The sequence below is a fragment of the Heloderma suspectum genome, chromosome 2 (assembly GCF_057233095.1).
Source record: "Heloderma suspectum isolate Gila_16-S chromosome 2, 16-S_ref, whole genome shotgun sequence".
Classification (NCBI taxonomy): Eukaryota; Metazoa; Chordata; class Lepidosauria; order Squamata; family Helodermatidae; genus Heloderma; species Heloderma suspectum.
In genome coordinates, this window is record NC_139459.1 from 205580132 (window position 1) to 205607708 (window position 27577).

The following is a 27577-nucleotide window of genomic DNA, read 5'->3' on the forward strand; positions in this document are numbered from 1 at the left end:
GACTCTTACGAGTCCCCTGGACTGCAAGGAGGTCAAATCAGTCCATCCTAAAGGAAATCAACCCTGAGTGCTCATTGGAAGGACAGATGCTGAAGCTGAAGCTGAAATATTTTGGCCACCTAATGCGAAGAGAAAACTCCCTGGAAAAGACCCTGATGCTGGGAAAGACTGAAGGCAAAAGGAGAAGGGGACGGCAGAGGATGAGATGGCTAGATAGCATCACTTATGCAATGAATATGGACTTGAGCACGCTCCAGGAGAGAGCAGAGGACAGGAAGGCCTGGCGTGCTATGGTCCATGGGGTCACGAAGAGTCGGACACGACTGAACGACTGAACAACAACAAACACACTTGGAGGATTAAGCTACACGTTTGCTTAGGCTTGAGGCCTTGCAGCTCAATTGTAACACGTTTACTTGGAAGCAAGACCCACTGATTTGAATGGAACTTACTTCCAAGTAAGAATGCTTAGAACTACAAAATGCGCAATCTTTTACGCATGTTACTCAAGGCCATTTCCTGTGCTGCATGTACCTATATGTGGGATGGTTACTCCTTGGCCAGGTACCTCATAAAAATGAGCTGTTCACTCCTCTGACTCCTCCATAGCCTCTTGAGCTCTCAAGCATTTCAAGTGAATGGGTTTGTTAGGCAACCGATTTTATTATTGTTATTTGTGTTTTATTTTTAAAATCTTTTTATTATTTTATATAACAAACTCCTACTTGTCATTTTCACAAATCTTTTTCATATATATGCCAGCATGAGAATGCCCTGTAACGTCAAAACAACCCTGCTGCTTCATAATTTCTAATGAGCTGGAAGAAGACAAGAGAATGTTGGAAGGGTGGAGGAGCTCATGCTAACATTTTCAAATACTCAGAATGAACCTTTAAAATATGCTGCACTGGAATACATTGTTCTGTGCTGAGGGCAAGGTGGAGTAAGCTTAAAACAGAAAGAACTCAATGAAATTCTAGAGTCCTTTCCTGGAGAAAAAGAAAATAATAAATTTGCCAATGGACTGAAATAGTAATAAAACAGTCCTCTTATGCCCTGCTCCTCTAGGAAAATATAAGCACTACTTGTAATTCTCTGACATTTTACTCACTCACCTTTTCAGAGGCACTTGCTAGCTTTGACCCCGTGGAGTTGAAGGCTAGGGCTGCAAGAGGCCCGTCATGGGCTGAGATCGAACAGACATCTCTCTGTTAGCAGGGGAAATAAAAATGGTTTAACTAGAAGCCAAAGAATATCGCAACTCATTGAAAAGCAGGATGACATGTACTTTTAAAGCTTTTCTTCAGGACGTGTCAACAGAATAGCACTACTGTTGACCAAAAAAACAAAACAAGAAAACTTTCAGTACAGTCCTAAGTAGCCAAACGTCTTCTCCACTTTACTTTCAAGTAGCCCTTTATACAGAGGCAACTTGAGAAGGGTTGGCATGAACTATATTCTACCAGCATTCACACACATACACACACACACACAAACAAAGAGTTTAGGAGCAGGGGGATGATATTCCCCTTTAAAAAAGAGCCCTTAAATCTGCTTCCATCTGACTTTAGGTCCTCTCTTAGTCAGAGAGGCTCAGTTCCTGGCTTCTCCAAGCAGCGATAGGAAAAAAACCTCTCTGAAACCCTGGACAGTCGCTCCCAGTCATTGTACTGTAGACAATATTGAGTTCGATGGACCAGTGGTCCAACTCGGAATAAGGCAGCTTTCTCCATGTTTAGAGCTCAACAGGAGTTGAACGTATGTTAATACGGCCACGTTAAAGTGAAACAGTTGTTCATATGAAGTTGTCAGCAAGTCTGTGATTCAGAGCTCAGTAACGAGCCACTTTTGTACCTACCAAATTATTTCCGTCGTACAACACAATCTCGCCTACAGTTGTGCTACCGGGGTATGCCAAGTAGGAATTGGAATGGTTGATAGACAGTGCACATAATCCTAGCAAGGAGGAAAAAATGGCATGGTCACACAGAGGTTGAGCCCACGGTATAAGCAGGGCGTTTCAGGAAAGTGGCAGTAGCATGGCTTCAACTGAGAAAGTTCAACTTATACCACGTTGGCATTTGTAGCCATAGTCTGAAATGCGGCCGTTCATAGGGATGGACGAAAGTCCCTTACCTTATCCCGCAGCTTGCTTCATGGTGGTGGGGAGGCGCTCCGTCCCTCCCCCCGAAATTCTGGGCGGGGTGGGAGGCGCCCCATCCCTCCCTGCCAAAATTCTGGCCGGGGGGGAGGCGCCCCGTCCCTCCGGCCGCGAATCTCGTCTCCTGCCAGGACACAAATGGCGGTGGCCGTAGCCGCCGCTGTTTGCGTCCCTGCAGTCAGCCGTGATAGGCTACGTAAATCCTTACGTAGCCTATCACGGCTGACTTTGGGGGAAAAAAACAAGTGCACGCAAATGGCGGCGGCGCCATTTTTTACTGAGAAATGGCGGCAGCAGCACCCGGTCAGCGCCAGGTACATTCGACAAAGGTAAGTCCCATCCCGGGGGGGTGGCGGACCGTTTCTCCACCAATTTCGGGGGGCTGAATGTGTTGGCATTCGGCCTCCCGGAGATTCGTGGTGAAATTCTCCCTAGCCATTCTGTTCAGCAGGAAATCCCTTAGGCTCTGGCGACACCTACAGGTAAGTGAGGGTACAGCTCCATCCAGTGTTTTCATCCCTCACCCAGAATGCACATGAAGGCTTTGTCCAGAACGAGTCTCAGTCTATTTTTTTCCCTTCACAAAACCATCTATTATTTTATATTACACACTTTAAAAATGAGAGCATCCTGTTTCAGAGTTTGCAAGAGAGATACCTCCTGAATTCTCTGGGAAGCTGCTGGCAAGACTGGTTTCATGGTCTGATGCACAATGTGCAAACAAAAGCAGACAGGGAAAGAGTGGAGTTCGTCTGCACACGGGGCACAGGCAGCGCTTTTGCTGCCATGTTGGGAAGAGAGTGGTGATGGTCTCTGGGCCTTTGAACCACATGGCAGCTGCTTAAGAGCTTGTTGCATGAGAGCTGTGACCACATGGAGAGGCAGTGACCTGAACCCACCAGGCACACAGTAAGACCAGCACTACCTCTACTGGCCCCGCTTCTACAGATGCCTGAACAGCCATAGGGGGCTGGAAATGCTGGGCGTATCACAGCGTCGTAAGTAACACGCAAGTGCTTCTTTACACAGTTTACACAGCTTTTCAGTGGATACTATTTGGTTTCCTGTCAAAACCCTCTTAGATTTTTCTACTTATTGTATGTTTATTGCGTTTTGACGTTTTAAATCTTCCAAGTCCCTTTGCATATCATTTTACAGAAACATTTCTAATTCACTAAACAAATGTGGGTTCAAATTAGGCATGGCTGAATGTAAGCCCCTCTTTCAAAGGCTCCCCTTGGATTCCCCTCCCTGAAAAATCCAAAGGATACAAACTGAGCACTATACTCTGCCCATCCAGCTGGAACAGTTAAGGTGCCCTGCCTTCTCTCTCTCTTCCAACTCTTCCTGCCTCATTAAAATACTCTCACTCAGGCCACTTTGTGCTCTTACAGGAAAACTAACAGTACAGTTACACGTTTTCCTTCTATCATACACCTTGAATGTAGTCATATGCCTCCCAACGGGGCCAGGGCACTCCATTTTGGGAAACAGTGGGTTAAGAGAAGGGGAACAGCCCAGCACACACAGCATAAAGTGAGAAGGGCGTTTCTTCTGCAGCGATGAGAGAAAGAAGTTGAGCCAGACTCAGAAACATGTTTCTTGGAGTCCTCAACGGAACTCTGTGTGTACACCTGATCTTAGCCAAAGTCACCAAAATGACACACTGAGTATTGGCCCTCTCTGTTCTGGCCCAACCCACTTCCTCCTTTTGGCAGTCTTGATGTCATGACACTCCTAAAGGGAAGAACTCAGAAACAGCAACAGACAGAAGCCTAGCTCACAGTGAGCTGAGAAACCCGTGTCTGGACTGTATGCACCGCTTCAAACTGCAGGGGGGATGAGGGGGTCACAGGGTGGAAAGGTCTACCCGAGAAATAATTTCCCTATAGATGAAAAAGGGAGAAAGCCCGTTCCAGGCCAGGAATCTTTTTTCCATGGAGGCTATTTCACTATGACATGTTTCGCACTTAATGGTATCCAATGGTTTATTTAACCCATAGTTTGTTGCCCTATCCAGGGCTTGTCCGGCAGATGACTGAACCAACCACAAATTGTTTTCTCAACCCCTGGCTTCCCTCCTCCTTCCCCTGCTCCATGTCCCAAATGTCTTTGCGGCACTGTAGTACTGGCTTTTTTTTTGTTTTTTTACCAGTACAAACTACTGTGAGGACAACTCCTTCAGTTTTGATGCAGTTCATCTTCTGTTCTTTAAATACTCAGAAGAAATCATTACCTCCAAACTGAATCAACATGAAGAATTCAGGTCTACATGGTAAAGCTAGCAAAATACATTCAGGAACCACACTATGATAGTGGAATAAGCAATATTGCTAGAATGTCTTTGTGCTGAATTGCCTATATTCTGCAATATGTAAAAATAAAGACTGGCATATTGCATTACATTAAAATCAGAATCAGCGGGGCACTGAAGCTTTGAGGGGTGTACCCCTTAAGGTGTCAATTATGGGTATGGAGAACATGAGACAGAAGTGAGTAACTATGTGTAATTTAATAAGAAGGCTGGAAAACACTAGAAATGAGGGGACCCCAAGCATAGATTTATCTAGCACTCAAATACATGCTTGTTTCAGCCACTGTTGAAATGTAAGGCAGCGTGCGTGCAAAAGTGGTTGTATGCAAGAAATCCCAGGGCCTGTTTTGAAGGTACTCCCACGTGATGGCACTTTCAGGGTTAAAAGGCAACAGCAGCCTCAAAGAGATTATGTGTACAACTCACGGACAGGAAACAGGGCCACGTGTGTGTTTCAGGCAAATGGTGGTGCCAGAATATGCTGCCTTGGCAAGAACCGAAGAGCAGTGAAGCATTTGCTCAGCCCAGCCATCATCTGACATCATGACTGAGAGCTCCAGCAGCATCTCATAGCTGTGGTATCCCTCTAGCCCTCCACTACCAGCCACTCTGTCCTTTTCAGCAGAGAGCAGCTGTAGAAAACTAATGCAAGAAAACAAACACAATGGGAAGGAGGACAGGACAATTCCAACATCACTGTTTTGAGCTTTCATCAGCATGCAAGATGGCGGCATGAGCAGAGGTGTCTGACCGCTGTTAGACATATACTCCTCCTCCTCCCTCCACTGTCACCACCAGCAGCCATTCCAGCAGGCTGTGCTGAGGGAGATGAGAGTGGGGAGAAGGGCCATTCCACCAGCCCGGCTGAAAGGCTTAATTCCCCCCCTTTTCTCCATTGCTTTTTCCTTGTGTGTCATGTCTTTTCAGATTGCGGGCCTGCAGGCAAGGACTGTCATGTTACACTGATTATATGTAAGCCACTTTGGAAGTCTTTTTGCTGAGGAGCAGGATAAAAGTACTGTGAATGAATGAATAAACATACATACATAATTGCACATACCTAGGGTTTCCACCTCCCCCCCGCCCACCGACAGAGTATTTGTGAGGGAGGCCTGGCTGGCAGAAATGTAACAGCTGTATCTTTCCCAATCACCCTCTCAAGCTGCCATGGAAAGCTGCGCTCTGTTATGCAAGTATTAAAGATACTGAGCCTCTGCCAGACAAAAAGAGGAGGCAACCCTAATTGTAGTGGTATCAGGAACCATCTTGTTCCTACCCAGGCCTGCTCAAATTGTGCACTGTGAGCAAAAGCAGGAACTGCAACTATGAACTTCCAACCCAGCCCAAGCTATGATTCCATTCAAAAATTCACCAGCCTGGTGCAGTGGTTAAGAGTGGTGGACTAGGACCAACCAGGCCCAAATCTCCACTCAGCCATGAAGCTCACTGGGTGACCTTCAACCAATAACCCTCCGCTAGCCTAACCTACCCACAGGGTTGTTGACAGGATGGGGGGGGGGGGAACCACGTATGTCACCACTCTGAGCTCCTTGAGGAAGGACAGGATATAAATCAGGGGTGGGGAACATGTGGCCCTCCCAATGTTGTGGGACTACAACCCCCATCAGCCAGCACAGTCAATGGTGAGGGCTGACAGTAGCTGCAGTCCAACAACATTGGAGGGGCAGTATGTCCCCCACGCCTAATGTAAATAAGCACAGAGTCTCCCAGTGAGCTCCTGATTAGCCCTCAAATCCTATAAACAGCAGTTTCCAACTAGCCCCTTTTGTCTGACTTCCTAGATTAGCTGCTGTGTTACCTAGGGCCTCACCTCCGATTCCTTGCCCCACCTATCTACAGTGTAGATTCTACACACTTGGTTCCTTCTGCTGCTTGCTGGCTCGAAAGAGAATATATTTTATCAAAACACCTCAGCGCCCAGCCCTCCTACCCCACTCTCCTGCTCCCACATATTTGCATCAATGGATGCATCAGCCAGCCTGTAAGACTAAGATCACTGGGAACCATTCCAACACAGAATGTATCATAGAGAATAACTAAGGGCAGAGCCTGCCTACTTGCAAGGGTCTCACTTGCAAGACTATAGCGGCATGAATATTAGGGGAAGAGAAGAGAGCACAAACTGCATGTGTCACATGATATAGGACTTGGTCTGTGTAGTAGGCAAGCCAGACAACTGCAATGAAAGAGCCAGAAAATATTTGAAAAGGGAAACCTCTAGCTCACAGTCTGCAGAAAACTCTGAAAGAACATTTAGTAAAGTCTGTTTCCTGTAACCATTTGGAGAGATTACTTAGGATCTAGGGAATTCTGAAGCTAAACAAACCAAGTCCACAGCATCGTGAGTCAGATGGAGGTTTTGTCTGGGAGTGTCAAGCAGGAAAACAGGCTGTGAATGGCCTGGGAAAGAATTCAGCTGGACAGAGTTGACTTCGTGAAGGCACAAAGAGCTGGACTGCTGCTGTCCTGCAAAGACAGAGCCCTCAAAGCTGAGTGCCTGCCCTCGCTTGACTTCATATCAAGTGGCACAAACAAAATATTCCTGACTTGGCTTGCAGAATATTCCAAGTGCATGAAAGACAAGTGAAGCATAGAGAATTCATATCAGCATGAGCCATGGCCAAGTAGCACAATGGAGTCTCGTGAGGAGACAGAAACTGTCAGTGCAGCCCAAAGGAGATCACAGGTTTGTCCACCAACCACTAAAGAAAGAGCTCCCTTGCCCACGTTCTCCATGTGGCCAGACCACAGCCACTCAAAAGCTCATGTCAGTCCAAAGCTGATATATATTAGCAGTTAGCCCAAGTCTTGAATGTCAGACTATTTAAGACTCAGCATATCTTCCTACAGAGATGGCAGAGATGATAGGCAAAAAAAATTAAAAGATACTTTCAAAGAGAAATTGTCTTCTTTTATGAACTCTATAAAAGATATAATTTGGGTATTCATGTGCAAAAGACCTTTTCTCTGCTGTGAGTAGTTGCTCATATTGCTTTCTATATTTCATTGTGTATTTTAGTATTTATATACATAAAGGCACAATCCTATGGCTGCTAGTCAGCGGTTAGACGGCCATAGGATAGGTCGGTTCCCTGAGAACTAACCTTCACCCCCTCCCACGCTGCCTTGTAGGCAACACGGAACAGCCCCGCACTCAGAAGAGGAGCACAGAGTGGCAAAAATGGAGCATTCCTGGGGCCGTGCCGGGGTGGGGAAATCGGAAATCCAGTACGACACTTCCAACGTCTTGTCTGGCTGCCGCTTCCCCCGCTCCGACTAGCAGCAGCTAGACAGCCAAAATCGGCTGTCTAGCCGCAAATACAAGGTGGCTGAAGCGCGGAGGGGACAATCCCCTCTACGCTTCTCCTGCCGCGCACTGGATAGGTGGTCGCCTCCGAGTTCAGAGGCGGCCACCTATCCCGGTAGGATTGCTCCCTCCGAACATTAATTTTTTTTAAAAGGAGAACTTCCAGCTTATCTTAAGGGAATTATGACAAGAAAAAAACAGAAAAGTGGGATCTCATGAAAAATGTCCACAATGAGTATCTTGAGCATGTATTTTTTTAAAAAAAATCTCATCTCACCCCTTATTTCACTATTTTATTATAGAACGAAAACAACTTTCTCAGTTAATTTTTCTTCCATAAGTTTTTTTAAAAACTTTTGAAAGTTTTAACACAATTTCTCTTTTTAATTTTGAACAAAAAAACCTTTTGAAATCTCTGGAATGGTTAACATCGTTACACTTCTTTGTTTATTTTTAGTACGTCAGCTGTTTATTATGCATTTTTAAAATGATTAATGCATAATAAACAGTTGTAATAAAAATCATTAAAATGACTCTCCCCACCCCATAGTTCTCTTTCTTATTAATGTTCTTTTTATATACATGGAGGGATGCAATCCTATGGTCCCCGAGAGGACAACCCAGGGGCCATAGGACATTGTAGACCTCCCTTCCACGGGCGAAGGAAGTCTCCCCTTGACTGGCAGTGCAAAGTTCCACCATTGTGCCTGCCCTGATTGTGGTGCTGGCAAAAAGAGGGTGCTCCGAGAGATGCAGCGTTTTGTATTCAGAGAATGCCCCTGGTGGGACAAAAGGGAAACTATGCCAGTCCCAAAAGTGGTGTCGTTATTTTCCCACCCGCTGGAACAAATAGAAGGGAAAATTCAGGAGAGAAAAAAACAGGCAAGGAAAAAAAAGTGGGGGTGGAAGCACACACACCACCTTCCACCTGGCCAGTGAAAGCCCAACGGGGCGTAGGAAATGGCAATTCCTTTGCCATGGACTCCCCCTGCCCAGACCTCTGTATGGTTGCTCTGTTAGGCAGTAATCCAGTGCACGCTTATCTGGCAGCAAATCTCACTGAATTCCGTGTGACTTACAACCGAGCAGATATGCACAGGATTGCAAGATACTTCCCTTCCATTTCAATAGCTTCTCCCCCTAAACTTGAAGCTCTGGTTGGATCCAAAGGTATAGTTGTGCAAGCAGAAGGCACTGTCGCTTGTGCGTTGCAGTTGGCGGGGTGGGGGGGTGCGCAATTATCCAAAATTTACTTTTCCTGCCACAGTCCCCTCTGCCACATACCATCCTATTGCAATGAGTCCCCCAACAATTAGGACTGCATTTTCACGGGTTGGCAAAGATAAGGGAGAGGCAGGAAATCCTTGTCCCATTCTTGGAACAGAGGTCAGGATCCAACTCCTTGCATTCAAACTTTATTTTGGCCTTCAGAAAAAAAACAGCATCCCTTTCAGAGTATTTGTCACGTCTTGTATTACTTCTGTTTATTTACCGAGTTGAATAATGTACCTCCAAGTTAGATATTATGTATAACTTGTGCTCTATGTTTTATCTTTATTAGCTCTTTCACAACATAGCTTCAAACATCTCTTCAGGCTATTTTTAAAAGCCTTCTTGAATCTCCCCCCACCCACCCCTTTACGTCATCATTTTAGACTGACATTAAAAGTTGGTAACTTTATTTGAACTGAAAATATTTATATGTTGGATTTATGTTCCTGCCTCTTTTTAAAAATCTGATCAGTCTGTCATGCTTTTGTAATTCCTTCTAGATTTTTCCTCATCTTTTATTTTATTTTATTAATTCCCTTCTGCTGTTGTGAGTGTAAAAAACAGTCTAGACTGTTACCTGTCTTTTTTGTACTATGTATGTATTGCCGTCAATAATTCTCCTAATTTAGATTAATAAACTGTTAGTAATTGCTACTACCCTTAACTGAATACATTGCCTCCTTTTTGAAGCATATGAATTACTTCGTCCATGTTTTATGTTAGATTTATACTTTTAGTGTCTGTATTTTTTATATTTTCCCCCCTCTTTCTTTTACAGTCTTTCATTTTTCCCTGCTGATTTTTGTCTTCACGATATTACTGTGATATATCTATCATTTCCCCCCAGTGTCAGATACTGGTCTCTCATTTCCCTTATTTCCCATCATGAGATCTCTAGTGCTCACAAACACTTAAGATGCAGCTTTCAAATGTTTACCTTTGTCAAACCACCCACTATTATCCCAGTATTCTAATTTTTGCCCTATACTTCTATTACAGCATATTACCTCATATTTCCCTGTTATATTCCCAGTACAGTCAACTTCATTTATCGTTTATCCATCTGTGCACATTCAGAAATGCGGGCATGGGTATGCCTGATTTCCTTACTTTACCCACTCCCCAAACTACATTCATTTTAAAAAAATTGGCAGACTATTCAAGATTGCCCTCCCCATCCCAAACTAACCTGCTGATTCAATGCCCTGCAGTTCCTGGGCTTGGAAAGCTTGCCTCAGCATGTGTCAGGTGGGAGAAATGTAGCAGTCCAAGCAGGCAGCAAGCAGAATAGCCTTCTGCCTAGACAACCTGGGCGGGAGGGGGGTGTATGTGTCTGTCTGTGTCAGGAATGCTTTGTTCGCAGGCGAACGCCACCACAAAGCATCCTTGGGCAGCTGCTGGGCCACAGCAGGATCCACCACAAACATCTCCCCTGGTCCCTTAAAAAAAATTGTGCTCTGAGCATTGACCAGCACACCAGTCACCACTGCAACGTCCTACAAAGCCCCAGTCATACTGTCACTCTTGGAGCGGCACTATGCCTAGGATACTGCAGCAAGTTAAGATAGCAGCTGTCAGGCCACTAGGGGCACGCCACTTGCTGCCTGCCCCAGCCCCCACGGTGTCTGAAGTGTTGCTGCCAAGCCCCACATTCCATGGAGCACTGCTGTTCTTGCCATGCTCTCCACCACGACTGGAGCACTCGGAGTGCCACCACTGCTGCTGCTTTTGCCTGACTGCTGCCAGCTGACCTTGGGGGTACCATTGCCTGCTTGGAGGGGGGGACGCTAGGGGGCGGGGAGAGCCCGTTGACATCTGGACCAGCCCTGGACGAGCAGAAGGAGAATGGAGTGAGCATTCAACTCAGCCTACCTCTTTTCACCACCAGTCATGTTTCTTCTCCTTGCGCCTGCACACTGCCCTTATCGACCATTGTTCGTCTCTCAGGGTCGTTGAACTGCACACAGCACAGCCTGAGCTTCCCCCTTCTGGTCTGGTGGAGAGGGGGGGGCGGTTCCTTCCCCAAACACAAAAGATTTTCTTGCGTGCCCCCTCTTGTGGAACCAACCTCTCCCTCTGCCAGCGTGCCTGCATGTTTTACTAATGGTTGAGTGATTCTGCACCAAAGACAAACCAAGTTTTAAGACTAAGTGCACAATCCTATGCATATTTAGATTTAAAAAATGCTGGCTGGGGAATTTTGGGAGTTGTAGGACTTTTTTCTGTCTAAAGAGGCATACAATTCTGCCCTAAGGGTATGACTTTGTATACAGACAAAACAGAAGAGGGGAAACAGAGTAAGTAAGGACACTATCTTAAGACAACTCTGGGTGCATTCAAAAATTGTTTAGTCCAACACCAAATGATTTCTCCAGTAAGGAGAAAACTATGTTTTGCCAAGTAGGGGCATACCATTGGCAAACGTACCCTTACAAATGTCAACCTGCTAATGTTCCTAAATGTCACAGTAGTCCTGCCACAATTGAGGGGCACTGATGTGCTTGTACTAATACAGAGTGTTCTGTCTGTATTAACAATGCCGCTTGGCACTGGGCCAAACCTAATATTCTGGGACTATCAGCAGATCATGGCTGCGGTGTTGGCCCCAAAGCCTGAGAGCTACAAAGTAAGGAAAGTGCCACCTTAGGACTAAAGTTGCTCTACAAGTATCCAAATTTCCACATTTTTACACAGCTCTCCTGTGTTTCCCATCTTATTTTGGAGATGCATAGTAAGTCTGAAAGCGAACAGGTTGAAATATGAAGCGCCATACAGAGCAAGAAAAGAGCAGGAACTCCACTGGGAGGGTGCTCTCCTGAGGAACAGTTTCAGGGCACTGAAGAAGCTTTAACTACTGGGCACAGGACGTGCTGCAGAAGACAGACATTTTGAAAGAGCCTTCCCTGCAAGAGAAGAGTTGGCTTGTTAGTATCAAGATGACACAAACAGCTCTCTAAGCTCTCAGAGCCACCCCACCCACATGGTGACTTCTGGCTCTCTTGAGCTCATCTCTGCCACCATTTTTCTGATAAATACACAAATATCCCAGGCTGCAGTTCTCCCATGTTGGGATGCACTAATGAGGACCTGAGTGACATGAATGTATTTTGTCTGTCAGATTCGAACTGCAGGTTGGAGGCCATATGAACAGCCCTGCCTTAACTTCTTCACTTCTGTGGAATAAGACTAGTGTTCAAGGTTACTTGCAGGAAGGGATGAGAAGATTAGATGTTTTTGCACAGGAGCAATGAAGACAAATATGAACCTACTTGTCACCCCGACACTATGAGGTAAAGGGGCAAAGATGTTATGCCCTTATTCTCTCAAGAGTTCCTTCTGACTTCCCTATTTATGTTTCTAAAGGCTATGTCTGGAAACAGTCCCAAATTACTGAAGAGGCACATATTTGCAATATCAGCATGATGAAACCTGCTTTTAGCAATATTCTTGGGACTTTCTCCAAAGTTTACACACCTCATGTTCTTGCCTGGCTTTTCAGACATTACAAAATATGCCTCTTTGGATACCTTCTAGATACTTCTCTCTACACAAGTTTTAAAACGTTCAGCTGGAGAAATAAAATTTGGAAGTAGCACAGTGAAACAGAGAAACTGAAACAGAATGAATTTTTATCCCCGCCCCCCAGAGCACTGGGTTAATTTACTAATCTGAAGACCTAGAAGCATCCTGTAGCAGAGGATTTGTGCTGCATTGTAGTGTCCTTCCTACTGAATCTGGCTCTGCAAATACTCTATTGATCCACCAGCTCTAAGACACTTCAAGTACTGAGACCTGGCTCCATTTTTTATGTAGCGTCCTACAGGCAAAACGACTGAGCAGAACCAGAAGCAAACTAGCGTCTAACCTCCTCCACAACTCTTTGGTGAGGGTCCTGATGGCGAGCCTAATAGGCTGACAGTGTGCAGTCTAAGTTAAGCTTGCACAGAGTAGGTGTTTCAGGAGCCTAACGAGGATTGTGCTACACTCTGGTAAAAGTAACATCACTCAGGGATAAAGGCCCTGCACCAACTTGAGACGAGACCTGCAGATCAAAGGTGTTTAAAAAAACACACACTTTACCCCCACACCACGGTCCTGACATACATCGCCCCCTCAAGTATTCTGTGTGTGTAGCAGGGGAGGGATGATTTCCACTGGGACCACAGCAGTTTTTTAAAAAAATGGTTTTTACAATTCTGCATCTACGCCACAGGTGTGTGTGTGTGTGTGTGTGTGTGTGTGTATTTAAAGTAAAACCCAAACAAATTGCAAGGCCAAACCGCACACTGAATGTAACATGTTGTTTGAATTAAAGTGCTGAAGAGGCACAGGGCTGAGGAGTCCTGAACCCTCCACCAGCCTGCTCAGTAGTCCTTCCTCCAGGTGCTTTTCTCCCAGCTGTGATCACCTCCAGTCTCAGAGTCTCACAGGGGAAGGGGGAACAAAGGACCACAGTGGACAGGCTGCAGGAGGAAAAGTGGCAGTGGGTGGGAAAAATTCAGCACCTTCTGCCTGCATTTTCCTTTGGTGCTTTAAATTACAAACCCCACCCTCCTCTTTAGATGGGATTGGGGCAGAGCCACATTTGAAGACACACGTCTGCCACCATCACATGTAGTTTGAGCCTGGGTACTACTGAACTCGGTGGACTTACTTCTAGGTACGCACACATAGGATCAGGCTGCCGTTCTAAAAGGTGGACTCGGAAGTTAATCCCAATGAAATCAAAGGGCTTTTAGTTCCAAGTAAAAGTAGTTAGGATTGGCCTAGAGTTCATCATCACAGAGCTCCCTAAAAATAGAAACGAGAAAGGGTATGATCGTGCTGGAGCCTTTTCAGTGAGCATCATTCACTTCTGTCAATCATTTTGAAACCAAACTGAAGTTCATTTAAGGTTTAAAGCCTTGGACACTGGATGTTTATGCCTTTGTGAGTTATAGTGGAGGATTTTAAAAATATAATTTAATCATATCAAAGCTTTCAATGGGCTTAATCTGGAGCAAGAGGCCATCTGTTAAGAGCCTGAACTACGCCAAAGAGTGGTGTCCTAAGGAACCAACAAGGCATTCTTTTGCCGCATGAGAACTGTGCCACTGAGTCCAGACTAGAAGCACTGAGAAAGGGTCCACCTTCTTTGGCTCAGCTTATATGGCCAAATAGCAAGCCAAGCCCTGCTCACCAAGATGGCCCTGGTTGGTTGCTCTCCTAGCAGGGCACTAGAAAAACACATAATCTCCAATCTGGGCTACCCAGAATCTGGTCTTCTCCTGATGCTGCTGCCAAAGGGGGACAGGCCTGCACCTTTACTGGAGTCACAGCCTCCCACTCATCTTCCTTATTAGGGCTGGGGAGATTGCGGTTCAAATCTCCACTCAGCCATGAAGCTCACTGGATGACCTTTGGCCAGTAACTATCACTCAGCCTAACCTACCTCACAGGGTTGCTGTCAGGATAAATCAGGGTATTCAAAATGGGGTGCTTTGGTTCTCAGCCCAGTTGGGTTTGGAGTTAAGTACCAAAAAGCAACCTGTTGGAAGCAAAGTGATTAAGCAAAAGCAGCAAGGGATGGCCAGAGACCGGGGGGGGGGGGGGGGAATAGTGCTGTTGCCATTTCCTCTCTCCTGTGGCTTTTTGTCCAACTTAGCCGAGACTCAAGCTGTGGTCAGGCCTCTCCTGAAATGTCTTTGCTAAGGCCGCTTGAGGAGATGAAGCAAAATGGTACATTTAGTAACTGCTGAGGTTAAACAGCATTGGGGGTGGGGAGAGGCTAGTAACTCTGCAGTTAAGAAGGATCAGGGCTCTTTAAACTGATGATTACAGCCGTGCGTTCTGCGAGTCTCACCACCAGCATACAGAATGACCAGGCGACCTTAGGAGTTATGCAGACCTGATCCAGAGCAAAATTAAGCTAAGGACTGGTTCTCAGCCACACAGCTGAAAACTCAACACATATGGTAGAACAGCAAGCACAAGCACCCCGCTCCACACGTACGCACTGAGGCTATGAGGTAGCATGTAATGTGACACAACACACACAGGCCCAGTTCGCAGAGGCCTTCTCCCTCCCCTTCCCCAGAAAGAACAGAGACAGAGAGAACAAGTTGGGCCTAGATAGTATGGCTACATGTGTGCGGGGCCTGCATGACACGTTACCTCATGAGCAAGTGGGGAGGGCTTGTCTGCCTGCTCCTCCACCACATGTTCTGGGTCCCTGGCTGGGTGAGTGTGTGATCAAGCACTAAGACCCTCACGTTATGCATTTAACTTTGATGGCCCTGGGGAAAAAGTGTGTGAAAACATGTTGAGGAATGCCTAACAGCACAATCCTATATATGTCTACTCAAAAGTAAGCCCTCGCTTGGAGTTCAGTGCCACTTACTCCCAAGATAAGTGGGTATAGGAATGCAGCCTGTCTCAGCATCCAGGCAGGGATTGAGGGCATTAAGGAGAATCTACAGCAGGACTTCCACTGGTTAAGAGTGAGCTTCAGTGTGCCAAGAAGCTCTTTGTCCCATACCTAGTAGATGATGGGAAAGACCCAGAGACCTTTGGCTATGGGGCAGTATAGAAATGCTAAAAAAAGACCTCTACCCGAGACCATAGAGAGCCACTCCCAGTCAGAGGGCTGGTTCACATGACACAACAGCCCTCCGTGGGTTGTTTAACCCATGGTGAGGCTGCAACATGTGCAGCTACCATTTTGAATATGCAACCCCCACTTGGGGGTTGTCATATCATGTGAACCTGGCAAGCATGGGTTATACAAGGGTCAAATAACCCTCACGTAACCCATGGTCTGTTTTAGGGTTATGCAAGGCTTGTTTAACCCTTGCATAACCCACACTCACCAGGTTCGCATGACACAACAACCTGCAAGCAGGGGTAGATATGAAATATAGTGTCCATCTGCACCACAACCCGTCGTGGGTTAATTAACCCGCAATGAGCCATGGAGTGTTGCCCAAACCCAGTCAGAGTAGACAGTACTGGGCTTGAAGGGCAAATAGTCTGACCTGTCATGAGGCTGTTTCTTATGTACCTCTAACTATTCTTCCCTTGCTCCAACTGCCCAATGCATTCCCAACTCTCCTCCACAGTCTCTTCCACTGCTAAATAAAAATTCTAATTCTTTGAAAACCTTCATCTCAAAAGTACAATCAGATATTCAAGATAAGCAGCTATATGCTATGCAAATGATTTGTGCCATTTATTGTGATTACAGCTGGATTTTCTTCACACAAAATTCAAGATAATCATATTGAAGACTTTGAATTTCTTTTGTTGGCAGATATTATGCACAGCTTCTGCCATTGTAAAAAAAAAATAAATCCAAGTTTGTCTCTGAATCAAGACATGTGAGTGGAAGAACTTTTGTAGGAAGGAATCTCATTATGCTCACTCGCAGGGTAAGTTAGGACTATAAGCCTTGACTATTCTTACTCCTGCATTTACTGAACAAAAGGTTTGTTTGATTTACTTAAACCCATCCAAATTCCTGTTTTGATGTTCTTAATTCAAATCTAGCTGATGTCTCAGAGAGAACACTAAATTCTTTCTAGCTGATTCTTCCCTAAGGCCAATTGAACAGCTCAATATGAAGCAGCTCCAGAGGCTGTTGACAAAGAGAATTTCAGCCCAATTTAAATGTGATACCAAATGCACATGAAAAACTTAGACTGCGTGGCATTTCACATGCCCATCATCTTACTGACGGGCTGCTTCATCTGGGCCACAGATTTCTACCATGCTAATGCTGCACACAGACTAGGTGGCCCACAAAGGTATTTTTTGTGTGCCCAGCATCATGCTTAAATCAGGACAAAGTCGCCTTAGCAACAACCATGCTCCCTGAGCAACATCCAAATAGCTCTAAAGTAGTAGATCTACTGAAATAGTAGCTCTGTTCTAGAGTTGTACCCTAGTAGCTCTAAAGAGCATGCTGAAATGCAACACTGAGCTGCTCTGTAGGCCAAAGCAGCCTGGAATTAGAACCAATATTCCCCCGTCGGTAGCAGGCTACATTTTCTCCATGGAGTCTTAAACATAGTGCTATTTTCTTATAATGGTCTAGTCCAACTTTCCCCAGTGTGATACCCTCTAGACGTGTTGGACTACAACTCCCATAATTCCCATTCATTGGCCATGATTGCTGGGGTTTATGGAAGCTGTAGTCCCAATGCATCTGGAAGGCACCAGGCTGGAGGAGGCTGGACTAGACCATATAAACAGATTAAAAATAGCCAAATCCTAACCACATTTATTCAGAAGTATATTCCACTGAACTTGCTTTAAGTAAGCTTGGGATTGCTGCCTCAATCTATGAAAAGCAGAGCCTAATATAGCCTTATGTCTCACCCCAGCCCCTACCTACGCACCCCTCCATGGGGTACAAAGGATATTTATACCCTATGTTCTAAGGATGCAAAAAAACATTCTATTTTTTAATGGTTGGAAACAATTTAATTCCCCAGATCCAATGGACAATCCAGTTACACATTCTCCATCTTGCACTTTTGCAATTGGCATATCAAGTTTTCCAGATTCTCAGACCTACAGTGTGGGCCTGTGAAAAGCCAGCTTGCCCAAATTGAGCACGGGAGACCTATTAGCAGGTGTGTGTGTGGGTGGGTGGGGGCACAAGCAGAATATAGGGTGGTGCATAGCAGCTTGGGCATGCAAATACAGAACTCCTGCAATTAAAGAAAAACCTATTTGGACTGCAGGGAAAATGAAAGGAGGGAAAGATCACCAGATGTACTGTGATATCAACCCAAGTTGCTCACCAGGCAACATCTTCCACTTGTAACCCTCCTGTGTTTGCTCACTTCTTCTTCTCTCCTTTTTCTTTCCACATCAAATCAGTTGAGGAAAAGATGGGAAAACTGCCCAGCACCGTTTGGTTGTTAGCACAAGGAGCTGTCTGTCTAGGAGCACCCTTTGATCCTTTCCCTCTCCATGTGAGCAATAGGGCAGTGGTAGCAACATTTCTCCCTCTACTGCTGGGGTGGCGGGGAGGGGAGCACCACATTCTAGCCTGGTGAAGACATCAAAGATCCAGTTGGCTAAGGCATGAGGAAGAAGAGCAGAGCAACTGGGGCAGAAACACTAGCAGTTTCACCAGCAGCAAGGTGAGGGGCAGAGACCTGCTGGCAGTGCTGAAGCTGGGGATTGAGAAGTGGTACCATATTTCTCAGCACAGATAAGACAACCACTGATAGAGTTTCTATTGCCTTTCTTGGGGCCAGAATGGGCCTGGGTCTACAGTCTAATTGAGCACCCACTTACAGCCATCTGCCATAATGCCTGAACAAGGAAGGAAGTGGGGAAGGCGCTCTCCTTCAGCTGACCAAAGGCGGTCAGGTTCGCTTGAAAGGGTCATGTCAAGATAGCCTCAGGAAAACACACTTATTTTTCATTTACTGTAACAATCACAGCATGAGGAAAACCATGCACTGAAGTTCCTCTTGCCCCAGGATAATTCCCTTGGTTGTCTGTCAGTTCACTACTAGCTTGAAGAAATAGAAGGGCAAAGCAACACGTAGAAACAGAGAACTACACAAACACTTTCCTTTGGGTATTTTAAAACATGAAAGACTTTCCACTGAATAAATGCACCCAGAGGGGCTTCAACACAGCACCGCGTTGAAACAGGAGCCAAGAAAACCTCCCTTCTCTTTGCACAATCCCTCTCATGAACTTCCAGTCTTCCTGAATCAAGTGCAATCCTCTCAACCTTTCTCTGCGAGCCACGCTTGTTCCCTTACCTGTTGTGTTTGGAGGGGTGTCCAGGATCGTTTTCAGAAGCTTCATGTCCTTAATGTTATGAATATAAATAGATTCTTCCAGGCAAACTATCAGTCTCTGCAAGAATGAAAACAAAAATTGTTACTTAAGAACAGGAAAGGCCCTAAACATTCCAGGAGCCCATCAGGACGTATCAGATCCACTGGGGAGATTTGCAGGCCAGCTCAAATTCAAAATGTTTGTTCGAAGAAAAGGCACCAGGTGTCATGAACCAAATGGAAAAAATAAATAAAAGAAATGCTCTATGCCTCCCCTGGATCACTTCAGATAGGTTTGGCCTGGAAAGATAATCTTAGCTGTTGGGATAACCTATGGTTTTGCTATGGAAAGATATGGAAACAAAGCAATAGAGGGTGATCTGTTACATTGCCTTCTACTGGGGATGTACAGATTTTGGTTAATCCGTTTCATCCACATTTTGTGGGATTGACAGGCATCTTTCGTTCTATCATCCACTCATTGACAGAATTGGATTTTTTAAAACCAGAATTTAGTTCTACTTGTGCTAATGCGCATTAGCGCTAATGTGCACTTGCACAAACACACATTACTTGGTGCGAAGCAGCACTAATATACGTTAACTAATGCAGATTAGAACAAGTGCACATTAGCACAAATCCCCTCCAAAAGCTAAAAACCAGTCCACAAGTCAGCTGAATCTGTGTGACTTGGAAAAAGCTGGTCTGCTGTGGAATCTGCAAGTCAGATTCATAGAAATCCAAACTCATTTGAATCCACTGCACATTTCTCCATCATCTATACCTTCTACCACTTTGTTTCCATAATTTCCCATTGTAAAACAGCAGTGTATCCCAGCAGCTAAGGCACAACCTACCTGGATGACCTGCCTGCATTGCATTCCCTTGAAATCACTCTTACTCACAAAGGTGAAGGAAGTAAAACTTCAAAAAGGGGAAAATCCAGGGCTTTTTTACATGGTGTGTTTCTAACATTGTATCTTATCCTATATGCTAAAAACATACTATTTAGTATTTCAAAACAAGGGGTAGATACAACCCTGATGCAGTACCTCACATGTCAATATTGCTCCTTCCTTGTTCTCCTCGACCTCTCAGCGGCTTTTGATACCGTTGACCACGGTATCCTCCTGGACCGCCTGGAGGGGTTGGGCATTGGAGACACTGTATTGCGGTGGTTCCGGTCCTTCCTCTCCGGCAGGTACCAGAGGGTAGCACTGGGAGAGGAGGTTTCGGACCCGTGGCCACTCACTTGTGGGGTGCCACAGGGTTCCATCCTCTCCCCGATGCTATTTAACATCTATGTGAAGCCGCTGGGGGCTATCATCAGGAGGTTTGGGGTGCAGTGTCATCAATATGCGGATGACACGCAGCTCTACCTCTCATTCAAATCTTCACCAAGGTTGGCCGTAGAATCCCTGTCCAAATGTCTGGAGACGGTGAGTGGCTGGATGGGGAGGAATAAGCTGAAGCTCAACCCTGACAAGACCGAGGTACTTTTGGTGGGAGACAAGAGGAGGCTGGGGGATGTTGACCTGGTGTTGAATGGGGTACGGTTACCCTTGAAAGACCAGGTCCACAGCCTGGGGGTCATTTTGGACTCCCAGCTGTCCATGGAGGCTCAGGTGTCAGCTGTGAGCCGGACAGCGCTGTATCAACTCCATCTGATACGGCGACTGCGCCCCTTCCTTCCCGACCATCTGCTCCCATCGGTAGTACATGCCCTGGTCTCCTCTCGTTTAGACTACTGTAATGCGCTCTACGTGGGGTTACCCTTGAAGACGGTTCAGAAGCTACAGCTGGTACAGAACGCGGCGGCTCGCCTGATTAAAGGCAGCCGCCGGCGAGATCACATCACTCCAGTGCTGAAGGAGTTGCACTGGTTACCAGTTGTTTTCCGGGCCAAATTCAAGGTGTTGGTTTTGACCTTTAAAACCCTATATGGTTCCGGCCCAGCCTATCTTAAGGAGCGCCTCCAGCAACACCAGACAGGCCACTTAACAAGATCAGCCTCGGATGGCCTTCTCTCTGTCCCATCAGCCAGGACAGCTAGACTGGTGGGGATGAGGGAGAGGGCCTTTTCTGTGGTGGCCCCCACTCTGTGGAACTCCCTCCCTAGGGAATTCCGTCATGCCCCCTCTTTAATGAGCTTCCGTCGTGCATTAAAAACGTGGTTGTTCAGGCAGGCATTTGGGGTGGGTTAGGGTATTTTAAAAAAAAAATTATGGTAGAATTTTATTGTTTTAAATTGTTTTATGGTATGTTGTACATCGCCCAGAGTGGCTGGGTGACCAACCAGATGGGCGATTAATAAATTTAATAATAATAAATAATAATAATAATACTCTAGAAATAACAAATGATTTATTTATTTTATTTGTACCCCACCTTTCTACCAAAAATGGCACTCGAAGTGGCTGATGATAGTGACACAGTTTCTACTATGTGTTACTGAATGGGGAAAATAAATGTTTTCCCTTGTAATATGTAAAACAGGTCTCAGTTTTGGGAGAAATAGTTTCCATTTTTCTAGATCCAGATCTGGTTAAGATGTAGAGAATAGGAAGAGTGCTAAACTGACATTGGTGTATAACTTTTACAGCCGGTGTACTTGCTGCTCCACTCACCAGAACACGTGTTCAACCTGCACAAGTATAATTACTACAAACACTCTCATTTTGTCTACCCTAAAGACAACAAATCCTGTAAAGGCTCCCCTGAACCTCTTAACTGCTCAGGGAAGGGCAAAATAGTATTCCAGTCCGTGCGCAGTGAGACTGAAGACATACTAGAAGCACATATCATTGGACACCAAAAAAAAACATGAAGTGTTTTAGCTGCCATATTCTTACAGCTGCTAAGATAATCTGTGCAACATTCGTAATTATTGGACTGGCCAGAAAGTTGGGCTCCCATTCACATTTCTAGCAGCACTGACTACCATACAACAAGGCTGCAATACTATACTCATTTCCCTGGGAGTAAACCCCATTGGAAGTAAACTAATGGGGCTTACTTTCAAGTAGGCATGTGTAAGATTGCATTACACAGCCACTGAATGGAAGAAAAGAAGCCAGATGACTACAGGAAAAAGCCAATTCTAACCAATGTTCTCAAACGCAAAGGCCTTTTTGAATCACACAGCTTTGTACCCTTGAAATATCAGCAAGACGTCATCTCTGACAAATTGCTGGTGAATTTGGCACCGGTATAGAATAAAAACAATAGTCTAGACTTCTTGTTGGCCAATCAACCTTTGTCTATGAAAATGGCACGTCAGCTCTGAAGGAGTTGTTTATGTAGCAGGTGAGAAAAGAAGCAGAGAGAAAAAACGCACCCAAAATCCATCCAGTGTTGGAGCTGAAGCTATGAGGTCTCAGGCTCTCTGAAAAAGCCTTCTGCTTTTAGATAAGAACATAAGCACAGAGGTTAAGCTATTAATTATAAAACCCATTTTTAAAATGTTCATTTTTTACTTCAGAGATAGCCTTCACTACTTGAAACCACCCACTGCATCCAAAATAGAGTATTGTCAAGTGGTCACACTGAGTCATTTCAATGATGTCTTCCAAACAACATCTCTCCGGCATTTTCCAGTGCCTCAGACTTAATACTAGGGTAACAAAAAGTGTTCACATTAAGCTGATCCATGGAAAAGGGTATTCCCAAGCAATCTTTACTGACAGCCTTGGATTTTTTAAACTTAGAAGCGCTATTACATAGCTTTCGCAATTTCCTATGATAGTAAGTTCCTCAAGTAAGAAGTACCTGTTTTGTCTTTTAAAGCCTGCTATTAATTTGCCTTTTAAAAAAATCTCCAGTAGTTCTTGTGAGATAATATAATAATCTCTTCTACTATATGTTACCATATCTCCTCACAACCATCTCCATTCTAAGATGAAAACTAACCTTTGTCTCAGCATATCTGCTGCAATTCTGTGGAACCCTTTTTTTAAAAAGGTGGGCTGACCAAATAGGCACACAGAATTCAAGGCAGACAAGAGTCCATTTATTCAGTGGCCACAGTGGGCTCAAACCAGTGCAAGAGCTTAAACAACGCTCCTGTGTTGTGCCATCAAAGCAAGTAAGCCCTGGGCTAAGGCCAACACTACACCTGCCATTGTACAGGTGAGACTCCAATTCCAAGTGGAGTCTCTACACTACTTCCTTGTAGTGATTGCTACAAGAAAGTAGCAATCACTTCAGGAATAATAAGCTGCACATGCATGCGTTCAAGTAGGAACCTTTATTCTGTAGGGCATCATGCAGATGCAGCCGCCCATATTCCTTCTGTTTACTACTGGGAGTGTCCCATGGAAAGGTGAGTACCTGTTTTCCCTGGCATGAACATGGCAGTCCAGGTGTACAAGAAGGCCAACTAAAAGGATCAATGGAGTGGAGCTCTTTCCCCCCAAGAAAAGGCTTTTCAGTTCAGAAAAACAACCACTGAGGAGGCGAGGTGTGAGAGAGGTTTAATAAATTCTATATAGTATGGAGAGAGTGCGCAGTGATTTCTCAGGGTATACTACAGAAGCAGTATACCTCTGGTTACCATATATTCAAGACAAACCATGGAAGGCCAGCACCTTCATGCCCTGCTTGTGAGCTTCCCAGAGACATGTGGTTGGCCACCATGTGAAATAGACAGTGCCTCCAGATGAAACTTTTAATGTAATCACCCTGCCTCATACATAGAATTTTAGGGGGGGTTCAGACGTCATCGTCATTCACTTGTAATCCTCCTGTGTTTTCCCACATTTTCTTCCATCTTTTTTCTTACTGCAGAAAATCCATTACGGAAAAAAAAGACAAATTGCTGCACTATGCCTTCCAATTCTTAGTATGAGGACTTGTCTATCTGGAAACACCTAGAATGCTGGTTTAGGGAGATCTTTGGTTTGACACAGTTTTTAACAAAAATGCTGCACTGTACAAACCCCTCTGAATTTGGTGTCAATACCCTGAAGCACCCTGCACACCCGGCTGGGATCATGGAAAGCACTGAAACAGGACTCTCAATCCCTCAAATTAGAAGCATCTGGATGAGCTCCAGTTTTATGTCAAAAAGCCAAAAACTGTATTGTTCAGAACAAGTGCCCAAGATGCAACCCAACCAGAGTAAGTAGCAGGACCTCGGCTCTAAAGGAATAGGTTATATTCACATTTCAGTTTTTGAGTCCTCTTTCTAACCAGCCATGCCCGTTCACCAGCTGGAAATCAGAATCTACTTTTGCCAACATGTGCAACTAATAACTATTCTGGAACCCAAAGGCCTCAGTGGTTCAATTTAAAAAGATTCTTCCCATTCAAAACTAAGATTTTCCACTAGTGTGTCCAATGCATAAACATAAGAGCACAAAAGCTCTGCTCTTATGAAAATGTTGATAACATTGTTCATAATTTTGGTGAGTTTTTAACTGTTAAGGACTGGAACCATGCTGGATGAAGGCTATTCTGGCTTCCCAAGAGATGTGATGAGGCTGCTGTAAACAGAAGGGAGATGGAGCACCAAGGCAGTGGGATACATTCTGCCAAATTGGGGTAGTTTGAAAGGCTGCAATTCAGGTAAAGTTGCCAATCCCCATGCTAGAGGCTTGCCTTTGATTCTGAGCAGATGCCACTGATAATAGAGGGAATGATATCCCCACGGACATACTTTGTTCTAGCTTCACTAACTCCATGGGATTAAAGGGAACACTTTGCAAAAAAAAACTGGATACTGACTTGCAGTACAAGAAGATTGGTTCTTCCAAAGGTGATATAGCAAGACTGACGTCTAACCAATGCAAGGAAGACAATTCAGATCACACACCTTGATGACATAGGAGTGAACAAAGCCCCCAGCCCCTTACCTGCCGATTGAGACGGATGGAAAGAATATCACTAGAATAACTGTAGTTACAGATTTCTGTGCCTTTTTTGAAATGGTAAACATTCATCTGCCGAGGCTTCGAGCGACTCACCACCACCACCAGGCTGCTGGAGAAGAGGCGCTCTACAATGTAAACATCTGGGATTTCATCTGGGTGGGGTTGGGGAGGAACAAAAGAAAGAGCATGATTTATCTCCAGCTTCATTAATATCAAGACTGCTTAGTCGATCTCTGTTTCTGTTTTCCACCAATCAAGGAACCTGTCTGATTTGCCCAGGATGGAGACAGTTTTGAGTTAACAGCTGGTTTTTAAATTTTCAAAAATGGAAGATCACCAATTGCCTGCTACTTTCTCCTTTCCAGCGGTTGTAGGGGCACTGAAACCTGAAATTATTACATCACCTGGCGGAGCCCGATTAGAATCTCTGCAAACCCTCCTCCTCCATATCATCTTAAGGCTTTGACTATACAGACATCCCGACTAGAACATCCAGTCAGCTTTTCTGCACCCTCTCACAAACCAGCTTTTTGTAACATCTTGCGTGATGAAGAGATCTGGAAATCTCAAAAGCTTTGTTATCTTTGAGATGGCCTAATAAAGGTATTACACCATATGGATTTTGTAATTTTTCTTATGGCCAGCATGGCTTCCTTTGTTTTTGTAGGAGATAGAATGGTTTTTCAAAGGGAGAGGGGAAATCATATATGCATTGTGCCAATCAAAAGAGCGAAATGCTGAATCATCAACCTTGCCTTCACCTTCCTTGGCAGAGCTTCACGTAGGCCAAGTGCAGGGCTGGGCACCCGGCCAGAGGAGGCAGGGGTTAATGGCTCATCTCCAAAAGGACCTGACATCAGCTTCTTCCTACAGTATCTATCCAACGCTAACCCAGAAAGCTAGTTCTGCTGCTAATGGGGAGGAGGGGTGTTCCCCTTATTCAGGGGACATGCACCCCAACAAAAAGAGAGGGCGCTTGAAGTACATACAGCCAAGTGGTGAAATAAGACAATCCCCTGGAGACAGAAGGCTCTGTGGAGTGGGAGGGAACTTAATGGCTTTCCAAAGGTAAGGGATAAAATGTACATCAGCTATCACTTCTCTGTTTTACAGTCTCAGTTGGAATGGATGACCTGGCCTTCCTGAGGAAAGGCCTAAACTGAAACTAGAGAAAAGGGGAACATTTCCAGGTCAGTTTACACAGGAAGCATTAGATGATAAGTCCTCTTACTGGCCACAATCCCAAAGTCTGCTTGCACCCAGGCTATCTTCCCTCACAGCTGTTTCCAGCACAGCTCACTTGCATGAGCCAACAAATTTCTTTTTACAATTGCAGACAGAGGGAGCACATTCAAAAGTGTGTTCTTGTTTGGCAGCTCATGCAAGAGGCATATGCTGGGGATCACTATAAAGGAATTTCAATATGCAAACGGATCTCTTGTGCATTCAGGCTTTGAACAGTGGGGTCATGTCCACAGATCCAGTTGTAATTGTCTTGTCTGAAGTTATCTACAACAGGAGCTTCCCTCCATATGGGAAACACTTATGGCATAAATACTCCATATGGCACACAAGAGAAGTCCGCTAATAGAATTGTATCTTTCTTCAGGAGCCACATGTGGGTTCCAATGTTTTGGATTCTACACGAAATCTATTATTGTTGCCTGCAGGTTTGGCCCCTGCTGGCAGATTCCATTGACTACTTCTGCTGCAAGCCTAAGCAAGATACCCACAATGATCAACAAATAGCCCCATACTCAGGGAGACCCTTAAAGTCTACTTTGAATGTAGCTAACACAGCTGCTCCGTCCTCTTTATTTAAATGAGAATATTTGCGCAAGTGGTTTGCAGACAACATCATTTGTGCCAGGTGCACAGAGTCCAACTTGAAGGGTCATGCCTAGAAGAAGCATTTCACACCTGAGGTTATTATTTCTATCTGCACCCATTTGCAGATATACCCCTTGGCTTCCACTCGGATCACAGAGGGCTGGTTCAGATGTAATGAGAAACCATTGTTTAGTATTACAAAAATGAGTGGCAGAAAGCCTTGGACTCATGTGCTCCCACCTCTTTCGCGTCTGGTGCAGCCACAACTCAGAAACTTTTAATGACAGCTCCCCATATCATCAGAATCCAGAAAAACTGTGGTTAATCTTAACTATAGTTAATAGAAACAAGCCAACTTCAAACTGTAGTTTATGAAACTAGCTTGTTGCCATTAACCATAGGTAAGATTAGCCACAGTTTAGGGCTTAAATTATTTGTGGCTCATAATAAACTGCCAGGTCAGGGTGTATTGAACTACATTCTGACAACTGGGTCACAGCATGTTACCTAAGGACACACAGTTCAACATATTTTTAAAACTGTCCTTGGCTGACAAATGCATATCTTTCAGTTTCTAAGTTGTATGACAGCAACCTTTATATATCTTTGCTTAATTTCAGTTTAAGCATTTCTAACAACTTTTAAAAGATATTCCCCACTGTGTTTGAAACCCAAAACCAGCCATGTTGTTATGAGCTCTTCCAAAAGAATGTGGTTCTGTGGCATACAAGGCCAAGCCATTTTAGCTTGTTAACAGGAGTGTAATTTCCAATAAGCCTGGAAGCAATATCATTGCTCCACTCCTTCCTGTGACCTCGTGGACATGATGAGCCTTAAGAAAAATTAGGCAAGGATATGTGCACAATTTTGAAACAGAGAGAGGAACAGACCTGACCCAGGTAAGGTTAAACATTTGTAAGTCACTCTGATTTCAGTAGATTCTCATCTCAGTCACTTAAATCAGGTGTGGGGGAACCTGTGGCCCTCCAGATGTTGTTGGACTACAACTTCCATCATCCC

The 27577-nt window shown here is 44.9% G+C and overlaps 1 protein-coding gene across 3 annotated transcripts in view; it reads right to left on the reverse strand.

Annotated features, from left to right (window-relative positions):
* WIPI1 (WD repeat domain, phosphoinositide interacting 1) overlaps positions 1–27577 on the reverse strand; it is a 55190-nt gene that overhangs the window by 16366 nt on the left and 11247 nt on the right. For all 3 annotated transcript variants that reach the window (XR_014788188.1, XM_084837506.1, XM_084837507.1), the window contains exons 3-6: positions 24710–24879; positions 18840–18936; positions 1859–1956; positions 1116–1208 (exon numbers count right to left, since the gene is read on the reverse strand). Coding sequence is in view for 2 of the 3 variants with exons in the window: in XM_084837506.1 (XP_084693632.1) it covers positions 1116–1208; positions 1859–1956; positions 18840–18936; positions 24710–24879 (458 nt within the window). In the remaining variant the exon portion in view is untranslated. The remainder of the gene's footprint in view (positions 1–1115; positions 1209–1858; positions 1957–18839; positions 18937–24709; positions 24880–27577) is intronic.